This window comes from Micromys minutus (genome assembly GCF_963924665.1).
Source record: "Micromys minutus genome assembly, chromosome: 2".
Taxonomy (NCBI): domain Eukaryota; kingdom Metazoa; phylum Chordata; class Mammalia; order Rodentia; family Muridae; genus Micromys; species Micromys minutus.
The window spans coordinates 23,345,819-23,365,802 of NC_137971.1; the positions used below are offsets into that span (position 1 = coordinate 23,345,819).

General features: G+C 43.5%; 1 protein-coding gene across 3 annotated transcripts in view; it reads left to right on the top strand.

Annotated features, from left to right (window-relative positions):
* Positions 1 to 226: 226 nt before the first annotated feature.
* The window catches only part of IDE (insulin degrading enzyme), a 76,217-nt gene continuing 56,459 nt past the window's right edge, over positions 227 to 19,984 (top strand). For 2 of the 3 annotated variants that reach the window (XM_080911215.1, XM_080911216.1), the window contains exon 1: positions 227 to 374. In XM_080911215.1, coding sequence (XP_080767341.1) covers positions 277 to 374 — 98 coding nt within the window. In that variant the 5' untranslated portion in view covers positions 227 to 276. Of the gene's footprint in view, positions 375 to 12,364; positions 12,395 to 19,984 lie in introns of those variants that run through there. The other variant, XM_080911217.1, reaches the window with a different exon arrangement.

Genomic DNA, 19,984 nt, shown 5'->3' on the forward strand with positions numbered 1-19,984 from the left:
GGGTGGAGCCCGGCCCGGCTCCTGCTGGCCTAGGAAGGACTGGCTGCCGGGCCTCAGAGGCTCCGGTGCTGAAACGACGACCCACCTGCCAGCCAGCCCCGACCCAGGCTGCGGCCGTCCCCTCCCGCCCGGCTCCACGTAAAACCCGGAGCGGAGATCGTTCCCCTTCTCCCTAGAGGCGGCGCGGCTCGGCGGACTGGGCATGCGCAATGCGCAGGGCCGGCTCCCAGCGCCAAAAGGAAGCGTTCGCCGAGATCGCAGCGGCTGCGCCGGGGTATGCGGAACGGGCTCGTGTGGCTGCTGCACCCCGCGCTGCCCAGCACCTTGCGCTCCATCCTCGGCGCCCGCCCGCCGCCCGCGAAGCGACTGTGTGGGTAAGCGCCCCGAGCGTCCAGGCCCACGCGGCCCGCGGGTCACCGTGGCTGTGCTGTGCTGCTGCAAAGTGGTGATTCAGCACTTAGCGCCGCCGCCGCCCCTCACGCTGCCAGTCCGGCCCGCCGGGTGCGTGGACGTTCGCGCCGAGGCCGTCCCGGGGGACCGGAGAGGGTTGGGCCTGGAGGGGAAGGCGGACGGGGACGGTGTCCGTGGGTAGCTAGGAGGACGCCACAAGTGCAGCGGAGCTGCGCACTCCGGCTGTCCGCCCTGAGCAGCCCGCCACCTGAGGCGGGCCCCGGTGCCATGAGGTGAGGGGATCCAGTGGCGAGGGGATCCAGGGAGTCGTGAGAGACAGCTTCTCGCCCCGCAGCGCTGTCCCCACGGGGACCAAGTTTGCTGGACTGGAGCAGCGAGCGTTGGGAACTGTAAAAGTTTGCCTGCCTCGTCGGGAGTGAGCAGACGGGGACCAGGGAGCTGAAAGATACCCTGGAATCCCGCACAGCATCTGCCTTGTTTCACACCCAAAACAACACAGGCTCAGAGAGAGGTTTTAGTGATTTCTCCTACAGTTTGCAGAGATTATGGCAAAAACCAAGTTCAGAACGCATGTTTTTTTTTTTTTTTTTTTTAGATAGTGGCGTGCTCCCTCCACTCTGCTCTGTGTATACAACACATTTTCAGTCCGTGAATCAAGAGAGCTAGGCAGTATCATCTTGCTCTACTTAGAGCATTATTTGAAAGCTCCCCTTGATTTCACTAAGTTTTAGGACCCGCTGAATGCAGCACACGGTTGGGCTTTGTCCCTGTGTGACCTGCCTCCCAAGCAACTTTGATTTGGCTGGAACCATTTGACAGCGATGAGCTTGACTGTGGGCAGGATGGGCAGTGAGAGGCAGAGGTGGGTCAGGAGATCTAGATTGATCCTTGGATGAATGGCGGAGATCCTGGAGTCAGGCGTGTGTGTGCGTGCGTGTGTGTGTGTGTGTGTGTGTGTGTGTGTGTGTGTGTGTGTGTGTGTGTAATCCAAGTTACCGATTCAGGGCATTTCTCTGGGGGAATTAAGAAGGCACAAGCTCTGTATAATGCTATCCTGGGCCTTGAATTGTAGTTTGGATCTCCTGCCCCTAGAATCTTTGAATAATAATAAATATTCTAGAGGGTCTCATTAATACTTTTCAACCGGAAGCAGGCCTGGTGTTGTTACTTGGGAGGCTGAGGCAGGGGGACTGCAACTCAAGACTGCAGAGGGAGTTCTAGGTCAGCCTGCACAACCTAGGGAGATCCTCTTTAAAAATCAAAAATAAGGAGAGATGGCTCAGCTGTTAAGAACACTGCTCTTCCAGAGGTCCTGAATATAATTTCCAGCAACCACATGGTGGCTCACAACCATCTGCAATGAGATCTGATGCCCTCTTCTGGTGTCTCTGAAGAGAGTGACAGTGTACTCACATACATAAAATAAATAGATAAATAAATAAATCTTTTAAAAGGACCTTGAACAGGGCTGGGGCTATAGCCCAACCGTAGAGCTCTTCACTTACTGTGTGTGAAGCCCTAGGTTCGACCCCCAGTACTGCTTGCCCTCCTCAAAAAAAAAAAAGTGACTGGGGAGTATTTGGGGGGGTGGTGGTTGTGATCCAATGAAACTGGGAGGTTTGGAAATTGGTTGTAAAGATCTGTGTAGGATGTAAGGGAGGAGAGACCGGAAGCAGAGAAACTTGCCCGCTGGGCTTAGTCTTTACAGTTCGGGCTGTGAAGGTAGCAGAGTTATTAAGAGGGACTAGTAGCAATGAGGAACTTATGGAACTGGTTTTCCCTCCCTTTATTTCCCACTACACCATAAAATCCATTACAGTGTGGGGAAGAATTCCTGGGAGCAGAGAGAAGCGGGTGTGCTAACCACAGGTAGGGTGTCTCTCCAACTTCCCATTCTCCGGGAAGTACCGGGTCAGGCACTACTCTGCATGCCTCTGGAATTAAAAAAAAAAAAAAAAAAAAAAAAAAAAAAAAGGAGGCAAGTTATTCTTGTATAGTTTAGCCTGGTTTTGAAATTGTGATCCTTTGGTCTCAACCTTCTGAGAGCTGGATTATAGAGAACTTCCTGAATGTTTTTAAAGACAGGACGTCACGTAGTCCAAGGTAGACTTGAACTCCCTACCCTGCTGAGGATGTCGGTTCTGGATCCTCCTACTTCCATCTCCAGGTTCTGGAATTACAGAGTTTCAAGAATCTCAGAGAAGGAAATTCAGAAGGCTCAAAGCTTAATGAGGTCAACCGTCCAGGAAAAAAAAAAAAAAAAAAAAAAAAAAAAAAAAAAAATATATATATATATATATATATATATATATATATATATATATTAAAATGACTGACTAAAGCTATGGAAAATTCAGGCCTAATCAAAGGAATCAGAGCATAGTTTTAGAAAAGGAACAGTTAGTTTCTGAAGTTACCATATATCTTTGTTTTATTTCATTTAACAATGTTATTGTTTGTGCGTGCATTCAGAAGAGGGTGTCAGATCCCCTGGAACTGGAGTTTCAGAAGATCGTGTGCTGGGAATTGAACCTGGGTCCTCTGAAAGAGCAGCTAGTGCTCTTAACTACTGAGCCATCTTTTTAGCCTCACATTCAGATCTTAAGGAAGTCAGTTTAACTGTGGATAGTGAAAAAAAAATGCTTTAACAGTTAGTTACCTGGGAGAACAGGGGAGTGCCTGTTCCAGCCCATTATGGTTTAATGCCTAGGCCAGGTTTTGAGCACTTGTTGTCTGGGATAACCTCTTAACAAAGAGGTGCGTCAGGTAATTCATTTAGAAAGTAGTCCAATCTGATGGTTTACTGGGTAAAGGTGCCAAGTGCCAAGCCTGACAGTATGAATTTGATCTCCAGAACCCACACGGTAGGAGAAAACCAACTTCCGTGAGTTGTCCTCTGACCTCTACACAAGTGTCATGGTACACACATGCATGTACATATTCACACACAAAATAAGTAATTAGTATAAATGTAAGCATTTTAAACAAATAAAAATGAAGAAATAAAAAAGTAGTTCCCTGTTCAGCTATAGGGGATGTTGGGGGTATAGAATTATCTTAAGTATTAGGGAACCTAGTAATACCCTGTCCTTGGCCACCTCTTGAGACAGAGCATCAGTCACCTTTGCTATTGGCTCTGTCCTGTTTCTCTGTTTCACATACTTAGACAACAGTAGTGTACCACTCTAGATCGATTGACTGTTAAGCTACTCAGACCTTTTAGGGCTGGGGAGTAGCTCAGCCAGTGGTAAAGTCCTTGCCTATAATGCACCAAGTCTTAGGAAATGATTCAGGTGTTTAAACCAGTTTTAACTAAACAAATGCCTTTTAATAGTTTAAAAGGACAGGGTATTGGAGAGAGACAACTCGGGGGTTAAGAGCAATGACTGCTGTACCAGGAATTTTGGTCTTTAAAAAAATAAAAAGGACAGGATATCCTTGGATATCCTTCGAATCAGCCTGCAAAATAAAAAGTTATGTCCTCATCTGCCTCAAAAATTAGTATGCACACCAATTTTAACAACTATGTGTGTGTGTGTGGGGGGGTTATGAATGGGAGGGAGTCCTTGTATGAGAGTCATAAACGTTGCTTTCCTTTCTGTTTTACTGTTTGTAGTTTAGATTTCCTGGGTATGAACCCAGAGAATCAGTCTATCTTCTGGCTCTGCTGCCCAGGCTAGACCACTTTATTTTTGCAGAGGTAGGTTTCCCTGGAGTATTGGACCCCGGTACCTTGACTGGGGCCTTTCGTTGTCTTGCCTTCAGTCTGGCCTTTTCTGTCTGGCCATCGTTTGTGTTCATTAAATGAACATATTGTTTTGATCGTCCACTCTGCTCAGCATTGTAAGGACCGCCGAGCTGATCAGTCTTAAATCCTGTCCCCAAGGAGCCTTCAGTCATAAATAATGGACAATTATATTCCTTTGCCTCTGATATTTTATTAAACATCTCCGCTTCTGTGCTTTGTTCCTTTTATTTTATTTACAAAAGTATTTGTATTTTTTTTCCCCTTAAAAATCTTATCTGTTTACCTTTCTTTCAAAGTGGAACTCATAAAATTCTTTTTAAGTGTTTACATATGTGTGGCTGTGTGTATGCTTAGAGGTCAGAGGGCAGCTGTGTGGAGTTGATTCTCTCCTTTCACCTTTATATGTGGTTCCAGAAATCAAGCTCAGGTCTTCAGACCATCATATCAAGCAACTTCACCATCTGAGCTATCTGGCTGATCCCACAAAACTCCCCCAGTACACCCCCCAGTTTGTTTTGTTTTCAAGGCAGAGTTTTTCTGTGCAGCATTGGCTGTCCTGGAACTCACACTGTAGGCCAGGCCCTGAACTCAGACATCTACTTGCCCTGTTGCCTTTGGGATTAAAGGCACGCACCACCAGTGCCTGGCTAAACTCTTCATCTTTTAAAAAAAGCATTGTTTTTGCTTTAATTTCAGTATTTGTTAGTTTGCTTGTTTATTTTTGAGACAGGGTCTCACTGTGTAGACTGTCCTGGAACTCACTATGTAGACCAGGCTGGCCTTAAATTTATGGAGATCCTCCTGCCCCCGGCTCCCAGGTGTTGCCACCGTGCCTGGTATTCTTATTCTTTAATTGTGTGTCTATATGTGTGTATGTGTATGTACATGTGAGTGCAGTGTCCTTGAAGGCCAGAAAAGGATGTTGGGTGTCTTTGGAGCTTCGTGGTGTGATGGCATGTGTCTGTAACCTCTGTACTTGAGAGGTAGAGGCAAGAAGGTGAGGAGTTAGAGGGTTGTCTGAGATATAAGTGAGACTTGTGTCATGGTTTTTGGTACAATACAAAGAGTGGGTCACTTTTATTTTGTTTTATTGAGAGATTATCTAATTCTATACCCCTGTCTGGCCAGGTCACCGTGTAGTTCAGGTTGAACTCAGATTCACATGTGATCTTCCTCAGCCTCCCAAGCGCTAGGTTACAGGGGTTAGCCATTGCTCCTGGTTTACATCACTTTTATAGTCACAGAACAAAAGAAAGGCACAGATCAGTGCAGTTACCAAGTGCACAGAGATATCAGGCAGGGTCGCAGCAAACTGGAGACATCTTTATATAGGGCTGTGATGCTATCTTTCCACATCCTCAGAGTTTCGGTTGATGGAAGCTCCTGGTACTGAAGCATGCCATAGGTTTTACTGATAGTCATAGGGTGTTAATCAGACATATGTGTGCTGATGGATGGCTGCTAAGAGGACTACAGGCAGGCCGAGGTAATTTCGGCTTTCTGTCTTCAGCATTCCAAGTCCCCAGACTGCTTGTTCTGGTAAGTCATTGTGCAGAGTCTTCAGTGTAGGTTTGTTTTTTAGGTCACAGTCTGGCTCCCTATGAACTGATCCTTGTTGTCTGCTTAATCCCCTTACTGTGCCACTTTCCCTGAGCCAGCGTGTTCTTTAGAGACCACCACTGGTTCTGTATTAACTCAAAAAAGTTTCCCCTGCTGTGTGGCACAAAGGCTGGCATTGAAATCAAGATCCCCCTGCCTCAGATACCAGAGTGCTAGAATTACAGGCATTTACTATGGTTAACTCTGGTCCAAACTACTTTTCTTTTTCTTTTCTTTCTTTCTTTCTATCTATTTATTTATTTATTTATTTATTCATTCATTCATTCATTTATTTTTGAGTTAGTGCTTTGCCAGGTAGCTCAGGCTGACTTCACATTGGCAGGTGTCCTTCTTTCTCCTAGGATTATAGGTTTGAAACATGTCCAGTGCAAGTTCAGACAGTTTTGTGGGGTTTTGTTGTTTGTTTGAGACAGGGTCTCATGTATCCCAAGCTGTCTTCAAACTCTCTGTGTACTTGAGGCTGATTTCGAGCTTCTGATCTTCCATCTCCTAAGATTACAGATGTATATCACCATATGAGCATGAGCCATTCTGCTTGGTTTATGTAGTGTTGGGGATTGATTCCAGGACTTTACACATAGGCCAGCATGTCACCAACTGAGCTATATCTCCATTCTCTAGTTAAACTTAACCAGTTGGTTATTGTTTATAACCTGTTTATTCCCAGTTCTGGGATACCCTTCCATTTAATATATGATGTGTGTGAGAGGGAGTTTTTGTGTGTCAGGGTGTTTACGTGGAGGTCAGAGGACGGCTTTATGGAGCCATGTGCATCTATTTAAATTAACTAAAATGAACAGTTCAGTTCCCCAGTCACCTTGGCAGTATATCAAGACATCTGGCTACAGGGATTCTGTATGGGACGTTACTGATCTGTCAGTCATTACAGAGATGCTATAAGCTAAGCTGGTTGCTACTAAGTTCAGTCCTCTGAATTTCAGATTTAGATAATAAGCTTCCCACTCTATTTTCTTTGTATGTTTGTGTATGTGTGTGTGTGTCTTTGTGTGTGTGTGTGAGTGTGTGTGATTTTGTTTTTATATGTATGGGTGTTTGGCCTGCATGTATGTTTGCCCATTATGTACATATGTGCATGCTTGGGCCCCATATGTTCAGAAAAGGGTGACAAATCTCCTGGGACTGGAATTACAAATAGTTGTTTCTGATAGAGTAGCTAGTACTTTCTCTCTCTCTCTCTTTTTTTTAAGATTTATTAGTGCTCACATGTACACCTGTAGGCCAGAAGAGAGCACCAGATCTCATTACAGATGGTTATAAGCCACCATGTGGTTGCTGGGAATTGGACTTGGGGCCTCTGGAAAAGGAGCCAGTGCTCTTAACCTCTGAGCCACCTCTCCAGTCATCTCTCCATCTCTTAACTGCTGAGCCATGTCACTAACCGCCTCCCCCCCAGGTATTTTAAACTTAACGTGTCCAAACACTATCTTGATAACTTTTGTCAGTGTTGCAATTGAACCTAGTGCTCTGTATATGATACACAACTGCTCTGAAACTGCCCTATACCACCAGCCCTATCCTCTCCTCCTACACCTCATCTCTGCCTTCTCCTACACCCCATCTTTGTCTTCTCCTACACCCCATCTTTGTCTTCTCCTATACCCCATCTTTGTCTTCTCCTACACCCCATCTTTGTCTTCTCCCCTATACCCCATCTGTCTTCTCCTACACCCCATCTCTGTCTCCTTCCCTACACCTATCTCTGTCTTCTCCTACATCCCATCTCTGACTTTTACACCCAATCTCTGTCTTTTCCCCTACACCCCATCTTTGTCTTTCCCCTACACCTCATCTCTGTCCTTTCCCCTACACCCCATCTGTCTTCTCCTACACTCCATCTGTTTTCCCCTACACCCCTTCTCTGTCTTTTCCCCTACACCTCATCTCTGTTTTTCCCCTACACCCCATCTTTGTCTTTTCCCTACACCCCATCTCTGTCTTTCCCCTACACCTCATCTCTGTCTTCTCCTGCACCCCATCTGTCTCCTACATTCCATCTCTGTCTTCTCCCCTTCACCCTGTTTCTATCTCCCAATCCTAACCTTCCCACAGTCTTTTCTTTTGTGCTTTGCTCTAATATGCACATATGCACATGTAGAGGTCAGAGAACAGTTTGAATGCCAATCTTTTCCTTTTACTGTGTTTGAGGCAGGCTCTCCTTCCTTGTTTGCCACTGTGTACTTCTAGCTAGCTCATGAGCTTCCTGGGATTCTCTCCCCAGTAGGATTTGAACTCAGGTCCTCAAGTTTGCACAGCAAGCACTTTACCCATAGAGCTGTTGCCCCAGCCTTGTTTGTTTTTTTGTTTTTTTTTTTTTTTTTTAAATAAAATTCTTTTGGTTGTTTTCTTGCAATACTGGAAGTTGATTCTAGGACCTTTAACATGCTAGGCATGTTCTCTACTGCTGATTCCATCCCTCACCTTTTCCAACTTGTTTAAGCTAATAACTTACTTAATAACTTACTCATCCTCGACTTCTTTCTTAACTCCTCTACCCACTCAGCATGCTCATCCTAATTCTGATCACTTCTGCTGCTGCCCTCACTACATTATTCTGTGTCACTCAGACTAATAGAATAGCATCTTCACGGGTCTCATTGTGTCTGAACTTGTCTCTACACAGGTCTTGCCACCCACTGTAGCATCGTCTTTTGAAATCTAAGTTACTTCATCTCTTAATTACAAAAAATTTTCAGTTGGGACATAGTCTCTGCATTGTCCAAGAAGACCCTATGGAGTCTATCCTGTCCCCATCTCTCTGATCTGTTTACAAAATAATCTTTTCCTGTGGTAGTCACTTGCCTGACTCTTTTGCTTCACTCATTCACACTGCTGGTGATCAGCTGATAGCACTCTTCTGCCTGTGACATGAGGGAGGGTTTGACTGGGAACATAGGCTTTGAACCATAAAATCTGGATGAATGGGATCTAGTTGGTAGACTTAGAGGTAGACGACATGGGGTTAACAAAGAGGAAGCAGGAAAACTATCTACTATCATACTATCATTAAGAGACAGTAAGATTTTCATCCCATAGGAAGTAAAAAGCTCCATATACTTTTCAGTGATGGCATGACATATGGATGCTGTGTTTTTAGATGATTAATCTCACTGGTTTTTAGAAACTCGATTTGAAATTCAAGTAGACATCAAAGTAATGAAAATAGAGGCTAGGGACATATCTTAGTGGAGGGCTTGCCTATTGTGTATGAGGCCTTGAGTTTGATTCCTGCTACTGGGCAGGATAGGCTCGGGGATAGATAAACATGAATGGAGCTAGCTAGATGTAGTGACACACACCTGTAGTCCCAGCTGCCTTGATAGATGAGGCATGAGTCCAGGAATTGTAGTGTGGGTGGCATAGACATTGGCACACTGACACACGGAAGTCTGAAAGGCAAGGATAAAGAGACTCATTGAATGACGTGTGAGAGGAGACCCTGCGGCCTATAATGACTGGTTAGGCTTGAAGGGGTGGAGCCCAAGGTCTTAGAATTAATGACTTTAAGATAAGTGCTGTGCGAGGCTAGACTAGGAGGGGCAATCGGAGTAGAGAAGACACAAGAGACCGAGCTGCAGACTGGGAAAAAGGCCATCTAGGTGAGATGTTGGTCCTGTCTGGCAAGTAGCTGTTTTTCTTAAGGCATGCCAACAAGAGAACAGGTTGGTCAGGTACCGCAGTGGGGCACAGTGGCACAGTCTTGTAGGCAACTGGTTTTTGCCTTCCGGGGACACAAGGCTTCTCAGGAGAGTGGACAGGACTAAACAGTCCTTAATCATCTAGGAAGGGAAATAAAATAGAGGTCCAGGAAGGATTCAACTAAAAGGCCAAAGTTAGGTTAGTGAGTACTGAGCAACTGCTGAAGTGTCTTGAATTCCCACTGCTTAAGGGTCAGGCATGGGTGTAGAAGACCCTAAAATAAGAATGACCTTTGATACAGGTGAAATAAGTCCAGCTGTAAGATCCTTGTTCTTGGTAATGTTAGTCGTGAAGATTTAGTGCTTAATATTTATTGAGTACCTTTTATACATTATGCAGTTCCACGAGTTGTTTAATGGCCCCAAGAGTTCTTCAGGAGAGTAGTACTGTTAATCTTCCTTTTCTTTATAAAGAGGTTGATGCTCAAAGGGGTTAGATTGTTCAGTGATACATACACAGTAAGTGGCTCAACCAGATATGAATTCAGCTGGGCTCATTTAGGTGCCTTAGGAATTACCATGTTATCACATCACTTCCCTGAAGGTAGCTTGGCATCTTTGGTAGAGATGGGAAAGTCAGATGATGAGGTTGTTTGGGAAAGGATATACATAGTGGTCTGAGTCTGAAAGCAATTGATACTGAGGGGGAGACTTGCTAGAACCTTTGCAATATGACTGGACTTTGGTGAGAATGTTTAAGGTGGTTTCTTAGATTGGGCAGAGCTGAGAGTATGGACATGTGTGGTTGTACAGAAAATACTTATGAAGAGATGTAGAGGGTACATGACCTTGAGGAATGCTGTTGTTTTGAGGTAAAGAGGAAATGAATTTGGAGAGCTTGGGAGTTCAGAGGACAGATGTAGGCTCAGATTTTTTTTTATTTTTAAAGATTTATTTATTTTATGTATGTTAGTACTTTGTAGTTGTCTTCAGACACACCAGAAGAGGGCATCAGATCTCATTAAGATGGTTGTGAGCCACCATGTGGTTGCTGGGAATTAAACTCAGGACCTTTGAAAGAGCAGTCAGTGCTCTTAACCACTGAGCCATCTCTCCAGCCTTAGGCTCAGATTTTTTGAAACCTATTTTATTCTTAAACTCTTCAACCTCCCATCTAGCTCACCAACCAAAGGAGGGAGAGAAAGATGGCTTATAGACAAGGGGGACGTGGAGCTGTTATGAGTAGTTGTTTAGGGACAATACCAGTTTTCATTGACAGGATATCAGCAGTCCAGTCCAAAATACCACAGGAATCAGTAGCAGCAGCTCGATCCAGAGAAGCTGTGAGGGTCCATCATATTAGTACAAGTGTGTGGTGTGTGGAAGCAGCAGGAAGCAGCTTGAATACCAGAAGTTTTTGGCTCTTTTTTTTTTTTTTTTTTTTCTCTCTATGAAGTCACGACAAGGGAAGATCAGAGAAGTGTTGCAAGGTGAACCAATACAAGAGTTGTTCACTGTCTGGGTTCTACTTATACTCTTTTAAAACATCCATGCACATTCTCTCAAGTGTCTGCTTCAGCAAAACATCCTCATCAGACAGCATCCAGAAAAATATCACATGACACAGCTGAGTCTCCAAAGAAACCAGACATATCCACTTCAGATGGAATATGGTAGCAGAAGTTGAATGAAAGATGTGCTTGGTCGGAGGGCTTGATGAAAAATGGGATCTTGAAAAAAAAAGATAAAAGACTATTTTGTTTGTCATCAGCAAACAGTAAAGGACAGAAGACAAGTTTCATGGGATCTGACCCAGTCATTCTGAAAACAAAAAATGATATACTAAGTTTGGAAAAATGAGGTCTCTGGGAAAGAGCAGGCTTGAGCAAAACCAAGGAGGATAAAGGAGTCTGTAGGTGTTAAAGGAAGAAGCTAGTGGAGAAGAAAAGCCTGGAGAAAAGAATGGGAAATCTTGGGGGAGTAGATATGAGGGAAGAAGTCAGGACCTCAGGATTACCTTCTGATAATGAGAAAAGGGTGCTGGGCTTGGTGATACAGGCTTAGAATCCCAGCAGTTAGGCGGAAGAAGGAGGGTCAGGAGTTTGAAGGCAGGCCAGCCTGGCCTGCATGAGACTATGTCCCGAAACAAACTGGAGGGAGAGGTAGTGAGTGAGGCCTTTCTAGAAATTTCTGTGTTCTGCCATTGTAGATTCCAACTTCTAAGGTGCTCGGTATTTTTAAGGAGTACTATCAGGGTCCAGTGGTGAGCACTGGGCTGGATTTGCTCAGCTTATAGGATACCTGGTTTAGGACATTTCTGTTTGGGGCAGGAGCTCAGAAGGAACAAGGCTCACCTGGTCTATCCCTCGTCCTGACTGAGCCCAGTGCTTAGCATGTGTGGACATCCATTTAGTATCTAAATCTGTCTGTCTGGGATCCTGGGTTCATTCATGTTGGGTTGTTTCAATTCTGGGTGCTTTGAATCACAAGATTTTTATTTATTTGTAATGAGTCAGAGTCTTCCTATGTAGTTCTGCCTATACTTACTGTGTAGCCCAGGCTAGCTTTCAAACCATCCCAATGCTGGGGTTATGGGTGTAAGCCACTTGTACCTTGTGTTGGGCGTTTCACCAGGTTCTTGGTTGTTGGAAGAGTGGAGGTGTAGTTACCGTGCTGGCGCCTCAGTTGCACATTTGTCTCATTGGTCTGCTCTGGGTTTTATCTGGTTCCAGAACCACCGCCTGACTTGTTTGTGGCAAAACTTCAGGATGTTGGAAAGTTGCTGAGTCTATGGGATGCCAAGATATTTTTGTCTCTGAAGTCACTGAGCACACAGTTGGGTCAGAAGGATTGAGGTTTGACCTTGGCTCTTGATCTATCATTGACTTCTTCAAGTTCTCCTATGCAGAGGCAGGTGGTTTTTCTTTGGGATTGGTAGAAGGCTCCAGTGGTGTTCTGAGTAAGTATATTCCACAGAGGAGGAAGGACGAGAGGTTCCAGGTGACATTTACAAGGCCGTGTAATTTGTGTAGGCCTGTAAACTTTGGGCTTGGTCAACATACAGTCTCTAGAATATGATGCTCTAGGGCACACAAGGATTTGGGGGAAAAGCTGGACCTATAAATTCATGTTGTTGAGTAGGAGGAAGGAAAAATAAGAGACGGACTATAAGAAAGGCCAAGGCTTTTAAAGACTGCTTTTTTCACTGAAGCAAAAGAGTGAGCCCAGGGTCAAGTGCTGTGTCACTGAGCAGTGGCCCCACCGAGAAATCAGTTTTCAGAATGGTGACATATGTTTCAAAATTGCTAAGGAAGTAAAATTCAAATGCTTTTGCCACAAAATGATAAAAATATGAGGTAATGATATGTTAACTCATTTAATCATTCCACAGTATATGCATATTTGAAAATATCACATTGTAGCTATCATATATAAATATAATTATAGAATATATATAATTGTGTATATATAGCTATGTATTATATATAGAGATATGTATATTATGTACATAGTATATTATGCATATATAGATATGTAGCTATCATATATATAATATATATTATAATATACATATTATATATCTACATATATAAAATTATGTCTCAACTTGAAAATAGAGGAACAAAAACAAGCAAAAGAGAGGAAGGAAGAAAAGAAAATTAACACTGGTGTGCTAGTGCCACTCAAACCTTAGGTCTTCCGCAGATTTACCAGTTGCCACAGCTTTATTGCTGTATCATTTCTTGGAGACCTTAACTGAAGATGTTCAGCTCAGAATTCGTGTTGTCTTTTGTTATAGATCTTTTTAGTCTTAGACAAGCATAGTCCCCACAGTCTTCATTTACCCTTTCAAGCCATGACTGAGTTCACACACCCTGTAGAATGTCCCTAGTTTGGGCGGACACATTTCTCCTGGTGACTGCTTGTAGGTTCCAGCTTCTGAGAGGCTGCCACGGGATTGACCCCAGAGTTCTCACTGTGTGCTAGCAAGTGGTATCTGGAGTTCACTGGTCTGTTGACTGACTTGAATCAATTTCACAGCTCATCCTAGCCTTCTTTCTTATATAATTATTTTTCCTCCTTTGTTTTCTTTTGAGATAATACTTTAAAACTACTTACTACATTGTTTTTTTGAACTAAACTATTTGTTTTATTTATTTATTTGCTCTTTTATGTTATGAGTACACTGTAGCTGTTTTCAGACACACTAGAAGAGGGCATCAGATCCCATTACAGATGGTTGTGAGCCACCATGTGGTTGCTGGGAATTAATTGAACTCAAGACCTTTGGAAGAGCTGTTAACCTCCGAGCTATTTCTTCAGCCCCTTATTTATTTATCTTTGAGACACAGTCTCAATATGTAGCCCAGGTTGGCCCTGTGTGAGCTCTGTGTGTGTGTGTGTGTGTCTGGTGTGTGTCCCTGCCTGAGCTCCTGTGTGGAGACCAAAGGTGATGTTGCTTAATTGTTCACCAACTTACTTTTTTTAACTTAATGTGGACTGGCTGGCCAACGAGCTTCAGGGACCCACCTGTGATCACCCCTTACCCTACACCCCAGCTAGGGTTTAGGTGAGCGCTACTATCCCTGACTTTTATGTGGGTGCCGTTTGGACTCAGATCCTTGTGCTTGCATAGCAGGCACTTTATCTACTAACCCTTCATACATCGAGCCCCTGCTCTTGATTTATGATCATGTTTGTGTGCACATGTTCATGTGTGTGCACGTGTGCATGTGTAGTGTGGAGGCTGGAGGTCAACATGCCTCCCTCTATTGCTCTTTATGTTACTATTTGAAATGGGATCTCTCACTGACTTTGAAGAGCACGAGCCCTAAGATTAGCTGGGCAGCTCCAGGAATTCTTCTCCTGCCTCTCTAGTGTAGCTGCTACCATGTCCAATTTTTTTTCAAGTTCAAGTGGATGCTTGGGATCTGAACTGAGGCTTGCATGACAAACACTTTATCGACAGAGATGTCTCTCCAGATCCTCATAGAGATCCTGTCTAGGCAGGTTTGGTTTCTGAAACGGGCTTGTGTAGCCCTGGCTAGTGCCAGACAGGCTGTGTACTGAATGGCCTTATTAGTCCAACACTCAAGTTGTTCCAAATATGGGCATTGGCAATCTGAATGCTAGCTTCTGTCCTTTGAATGTCTAATCATTCTGTTAGCACTTTACCATGTTTTGGTCCCTAAGGTATTCCAGGTTTATTAGTACTTATTCTAGTCATGGAGTCAACCATTTCTTCAAGGAGCCATGGCTGTTTGTAGTGGAGAAACCGAAATCAGAAAAGAAGTTCATGGTGCTACAGTCATACTTTGCTGTTTAGGGAGGGAAGAATCAGAGCCTCTTGGTGGACAGAACACAGATCGGTGTATACAAATAAATAGGTATCTAATATGTGGATGAATAAAGGTATATATTTATTCATGTATCTGCATATGTATACACATTCAAGAAACATACATGCAGACATGTTTACATCTGTATTTATTTCTGTTTCTGTTGAAAGCTACAAGTCACACAGCATCAGTGATTTACAAGGTTAATTTTGGCTGTTATTTTTTGCATATCTGTAACTCTTCCCTGATTGAGAGGACCTCGTACTCGTTGTCCTACATGTCCCTCTCTCCTTTACTCCGCCTCACTGTGACCAAAGTCTTTCTCATCACTGATGCCACATCCTTGTCACTCCACACCACTGGTGAATGATTGGCCCATTTATTCATAACCTTTGAACTTGGCAGACATTTGTAGGTGTTGCAGGTTCTCCTTGGTTACACCTCTGGGCCTGACTCAAGCTTTGTCTCTCCTATCGGGCTGCAAAGGATGAGGGTGCTGTCCTTGTCCCACCAAAGGATTATAAGGCTCAAGTTTCTTACTTTAAACATCCTTACAGTTGAAAATAGAGCTCAGGACAAGTCCTAGCTCTACATGCTATCTATGTAATCCAGGGAGCAGAGTGAAGAAGAAAGGGGTGGGAAGCCTGGGAACATTTGTCTCTTGCTTCTTTTCTCTGTTAATTAGCCTTGTTGTGAGATGGACAGTCATGGTGGTGGTGGGGGGGAGGGAGAAAAGACAAGTTTGGTTTGGGGCCTATAAATTCAGTGAGCAGAGTAGTGCCTTCAAGTCCAGTACGCTTGACTTCACAAAGAACATGCACAAAGAGCAGAGGTGACTTGCTCTCCTGTTAACTCTAAGTAATCATCCTTCTAGAACTGTGTAGTCTGTAGGTAAGTTAAATTAGTGGTTAAGAGCATGGCTCCTTGTGTGTAAAGATTTAGATTCGGTTCCTAACCCTCCCGTTTTATGCTCTAGCCACATAACTTCTCCAAGGACTCATTTCCCAGGATCTGTCTATTCGTTCATTGAATGTAGATCCTTAAAAAGCATATGTACTGTGCAAGCTCCTAACTGTGTGGCATCCGGAAGGGTCAGTTGGTCCATGCTTCTAAGGAGTCTGTGTACTTTTTTAAGGTTCACCCCATATTCATGCCCTAGATTGTGCATTCCAAGGCAAGTTTCTATAGATCTTTTCTCTCTTTCCTTCACGATCAGCTTTGTTCCTTTTCATTTAAGCCTTTTCTGGTTTAGATGTAGGTAGGTAGATTGGAGTTATGATAGTTTGTTCATTTTGATGAGGCTCTTCTGGTCTTAAGCTTATAGAATTGCTTGTAATGATTCTCATTCCTTATTTTTGAGGACAGAGCTGGAAAGATTAGTCTTTCATTCTTGGTATTGTCGACATTTTGAGCTGGAATAATCCCTTATTGTGGGAGCTGTCACGTGCACTACAGGATGCTTATCAGCCCCCCTGGCCTCAACACTCTTCATTTGTGACAGTCAAAAATGTCCCCAAACATTGCCAGATGCCCCCTGGGAGGGGGTGAAATTGTCAACTGCTGAAAACTCCTGGTTATAAAGTATTGGCTCACTAATGGCAGTTACACAGGAGTGAGTAGTTACCTGCTTTCTCGATCGTCTGCCCGATGTTTTTGACCTCTGGAGATGACAGTATAGAGCTGGAATTTGCACGAGCCTGCATTAAGAATGCCAGTAATAACACAGTGGTTACTGAGGCAGTGTGCTGTCATCTCACCCTTATGGGACCACAATAACAAAGATGGTTCTAATAATACGGCTGCCATTTTACATGCCTCGCATGTGCCAGGCCTACTGAAGTTTACTTAAATGTATTTTGTGGAGAAAACCTATAAAATCTGCCCAAGTCTGATGCAGGGTGCCCCTGCTGATTTAATAACACAAGTGTCTGTAGTGTCCCAGATCTTAGGAACAAAGAGATCATTTGTTAATGACGAAATGTAACTACCAAAGCAGGCTAAAAGTGGTCAGTGGATTTTCTTCTTACCCATTGTGTTACAAGAGTGTATGTAGTATACAAAAGAGCCCTCAAGATGTATCCTCTGTACAGAACATGAGTATGGTTTGCTCTCCTTGGAGGCCTGTCCTGAGAGAATTAGTTATAGGTAAATAACTGATTTGGATTTATCTCTAGAAACTGTGAGATCAGTCTCTTACCTGCCGTTGCTGTTTTGGGTTCATAGACCACCTGTAAGAAAGTCAATCCATGTATACACATTAAGTGTGAATTTGAAGAAATATAACTTTATATAACATTCTTTTGAAAATAAAGAATTTGTATTTTTTTTTCTTTTGTTTTTTGAGACAGGGTTTTTCTTTGCAGCCCTGGCTGTCTTGGAGTTCACCTTGTAGACCAGGGTGGCCTTGAACTCAGATATCTACCTGCCTCTTCAGTGCTGGACTTAAAAGGCATGTGCCGCTACTGCCTGGCTGAATATTTATCACTCAAATCCTGACTGTCTGATGTAAAGGTTGGAAATACTTATTTTACTTTATGCATGGGAGAGTATTTTGCTTGCTCTCTCTCTCTCTCTCTCTCTCTCTCTGTGTGTGTGTGTGTGTGTGTGTGTGTGTTTGTGTGTGTGTGTGCATGTGCTGCATGAATGCCTGGTGCCTACAGAAGCAGGAGAGGGCGCCAGATACCTTGGAACTGGAATTACAGACAGTTGTGAGCCACCATGTGGGTTCTGAGAACTGAACCCTGGTCCCCTGGAAGAGCAGCCAGCGCTCTTAACAGCTGAGCCATCCCTCCAGCTTCTACTGGTTGAAAGATTTGAGGAGAAAATTTTATTAAAAATGTTATCATTTGGGAGGCTGGAAGGATGGCTTAGTCAGTAAAGTGATTGCTCTGTTGGCAGCCATGGAGACCTGAGCACTGATCCCTTGCACCCAAGTGATCTTACCTGTCTCTTATCCCAGCACTGACAAGACTGTGGAGGTAGGCTGATCGCTGGAGCTCGCTGGTCATCCATCTAGCTGAACTGATGATCACCAGGTTTAGAAGAAGACCATCTCATTAAGTGGTGGTGGTGGTGATGATGATGGTTTGGTTTTTGACTTTTTGTTGCATTCAAGACCTTTTGTTTTGCTTTTTGTGGTACTAGTAGTTAAACCTAGGGCTTTGAACATATTAGACGAACACTTTATAACTGAGCCATATCCTATCCATCCTTATTTTTAAATCTTTACTTAGAGTTTATGTCATTACTAAAAGCTAGTTTTTGAAACATGAATGACAATGAGTTCAAATATTTAGTTTTTCTTATTTTCCTTTGGTGTCTGTGCTGTTCTTATATAGGCCTCCTTGCCTTTGAAAAATTGTTATTATTACTTGCTGTTTGAATAGCGTCTCACTGTGTAGACTCTGACTGTCCTGGAACTTTCTATGTAGATCAGGCTGGCTTCAAACTCAAAGATCTACCTGCCTCTGTCTCCGGAACAAGTACATACTGGGATTAGAGTCATGTACCACTATGCCTAGCTCCCCACCCCCATCAAGATCTTCCTGTGTACTGGGCTGGCCTTAAACTCATGATCCTCCCATGTCAGCTTTTAGTGCTGAGGTTCCAGACCTATGCCACCAGACCAAGCTCAGCTGGGTTTTCTCTTCTTCTGTTCAAGAGAGCATCAACAGAAGTAGTAGTCACAGGACACAGCAGAAAGGGTTAGAGTAATTGTCGCAGTCATTAGGCTATTATATTTTAGCCTTCTTGGATTAGAATATTGGTAAAGTTTTCAGAATAACTTTTGATGATTGGTATTCATGTTAATAATTGATTTTTTTTTACATTTTTCTGTGTTTTATGTTTTCAAAAGGACTTTTGATAGAAGTGTAATATGTGTATAGCATGGTGTGGTTTTGTGAACTAAACATTCCTATGTAACCAGCACATGAGCAGGAAGACTTCCTTGTGCTCCTTTTAGTTATTGTGGTAATGGCCTTCCCACTGAACGAACGAATAGCTTGATTTGTTTTTGTGCTTGATACACATGCAGTTGTGCAGAACTCACTCCTGAATCCAGCCTCTTCCCCTCCTGCCGTGAGGCCCAACCTTACTGTTGTGTTTTTGTCTGTCCTTAGTATGTGTTATTCATTTGTGTGATTGAACCTCAGTATTTCTCTTTCTAGTCCCTAGGCATTATCATCTGTAGTTTGGGCCATTACATATAGTGCTACTGTAATGACATACTACGTCCATCTTAACAGTAGAATTGTTAGGGCACAGTGTCAACTATTAGTTAGTGGCAGTTTTTGGTTGCCTTTTCCCCTCCCCTCCCCTCTTTTCCTTTCTTTTCTTCCCAGCCAGGGTCTCGCCCTGTAGTCCAGGCTGGTCTTGAACTGTGGCAATCCTCCTTCTCCACACTCTGGAGGGCTGACATTACAGGAGTGAACCTCCATGCTTTTTGTAGCCGTCTTTTGAGATGACTGCATGGGTTTGTGTTCTGTGTGTAAGTTCTGGTGTCCTATGTGGCTTCTCTGGTACTTGATGTTTGCTGTCATTTTCTTCTATCCGTCCTGGTGGCCAGCTATGCAGTGGAATCTCAGAGAGTCTGTGGGAAGAATTAGCTTAAAATTTGGAGTTCCTTGCAACATTAACCTGCCACATCAACCTCGTACCGTCACCAAAGCCTTGGTGGTGCCCTTTATGCAGCAGTGCTCCCCTGTGTGGGACAAGTAGACTCTGTACTCAGAGCTGGCAAACACTTCAGGAGAAGACGTGTGGAGACTCAGTCCAGGGGTTGCGCCTCTGGAATTCATTCTGTTTTGGTCTCTAGTGTTTCCACAGCCTTTTAACATATTGTAGAAGTGTGATTTTGTGCCTTATTGTGCCTTATTGTGAGTTGAAGCTTGGTCAGTTTGTCCTGATCTACTCTATTCTCTGTAGGGTGGAAGTTATCATTAGATTCTTAGTATTTTCCTATTAGCACAGTCCTGGTACTTGGTAACTTTTTCTTCTTTACTATAGTTTTTTGTTTGTTTGTTTGTTTGTTTTGTTTCTTGCTTTACTTGGCTGTTTAGAATTTAGGACAGGGTTGAACAGAACTGGTATCCTGCTGTGGGGCTGAGGGTAACGCATTGTTTCTGTTTTACATGAGATTGTTGCTCTTGTTTTTGTAAATGTTCTTTTTCAGGTGAAGACATGTTTTTTTAAAATCTTTCATTATGTAT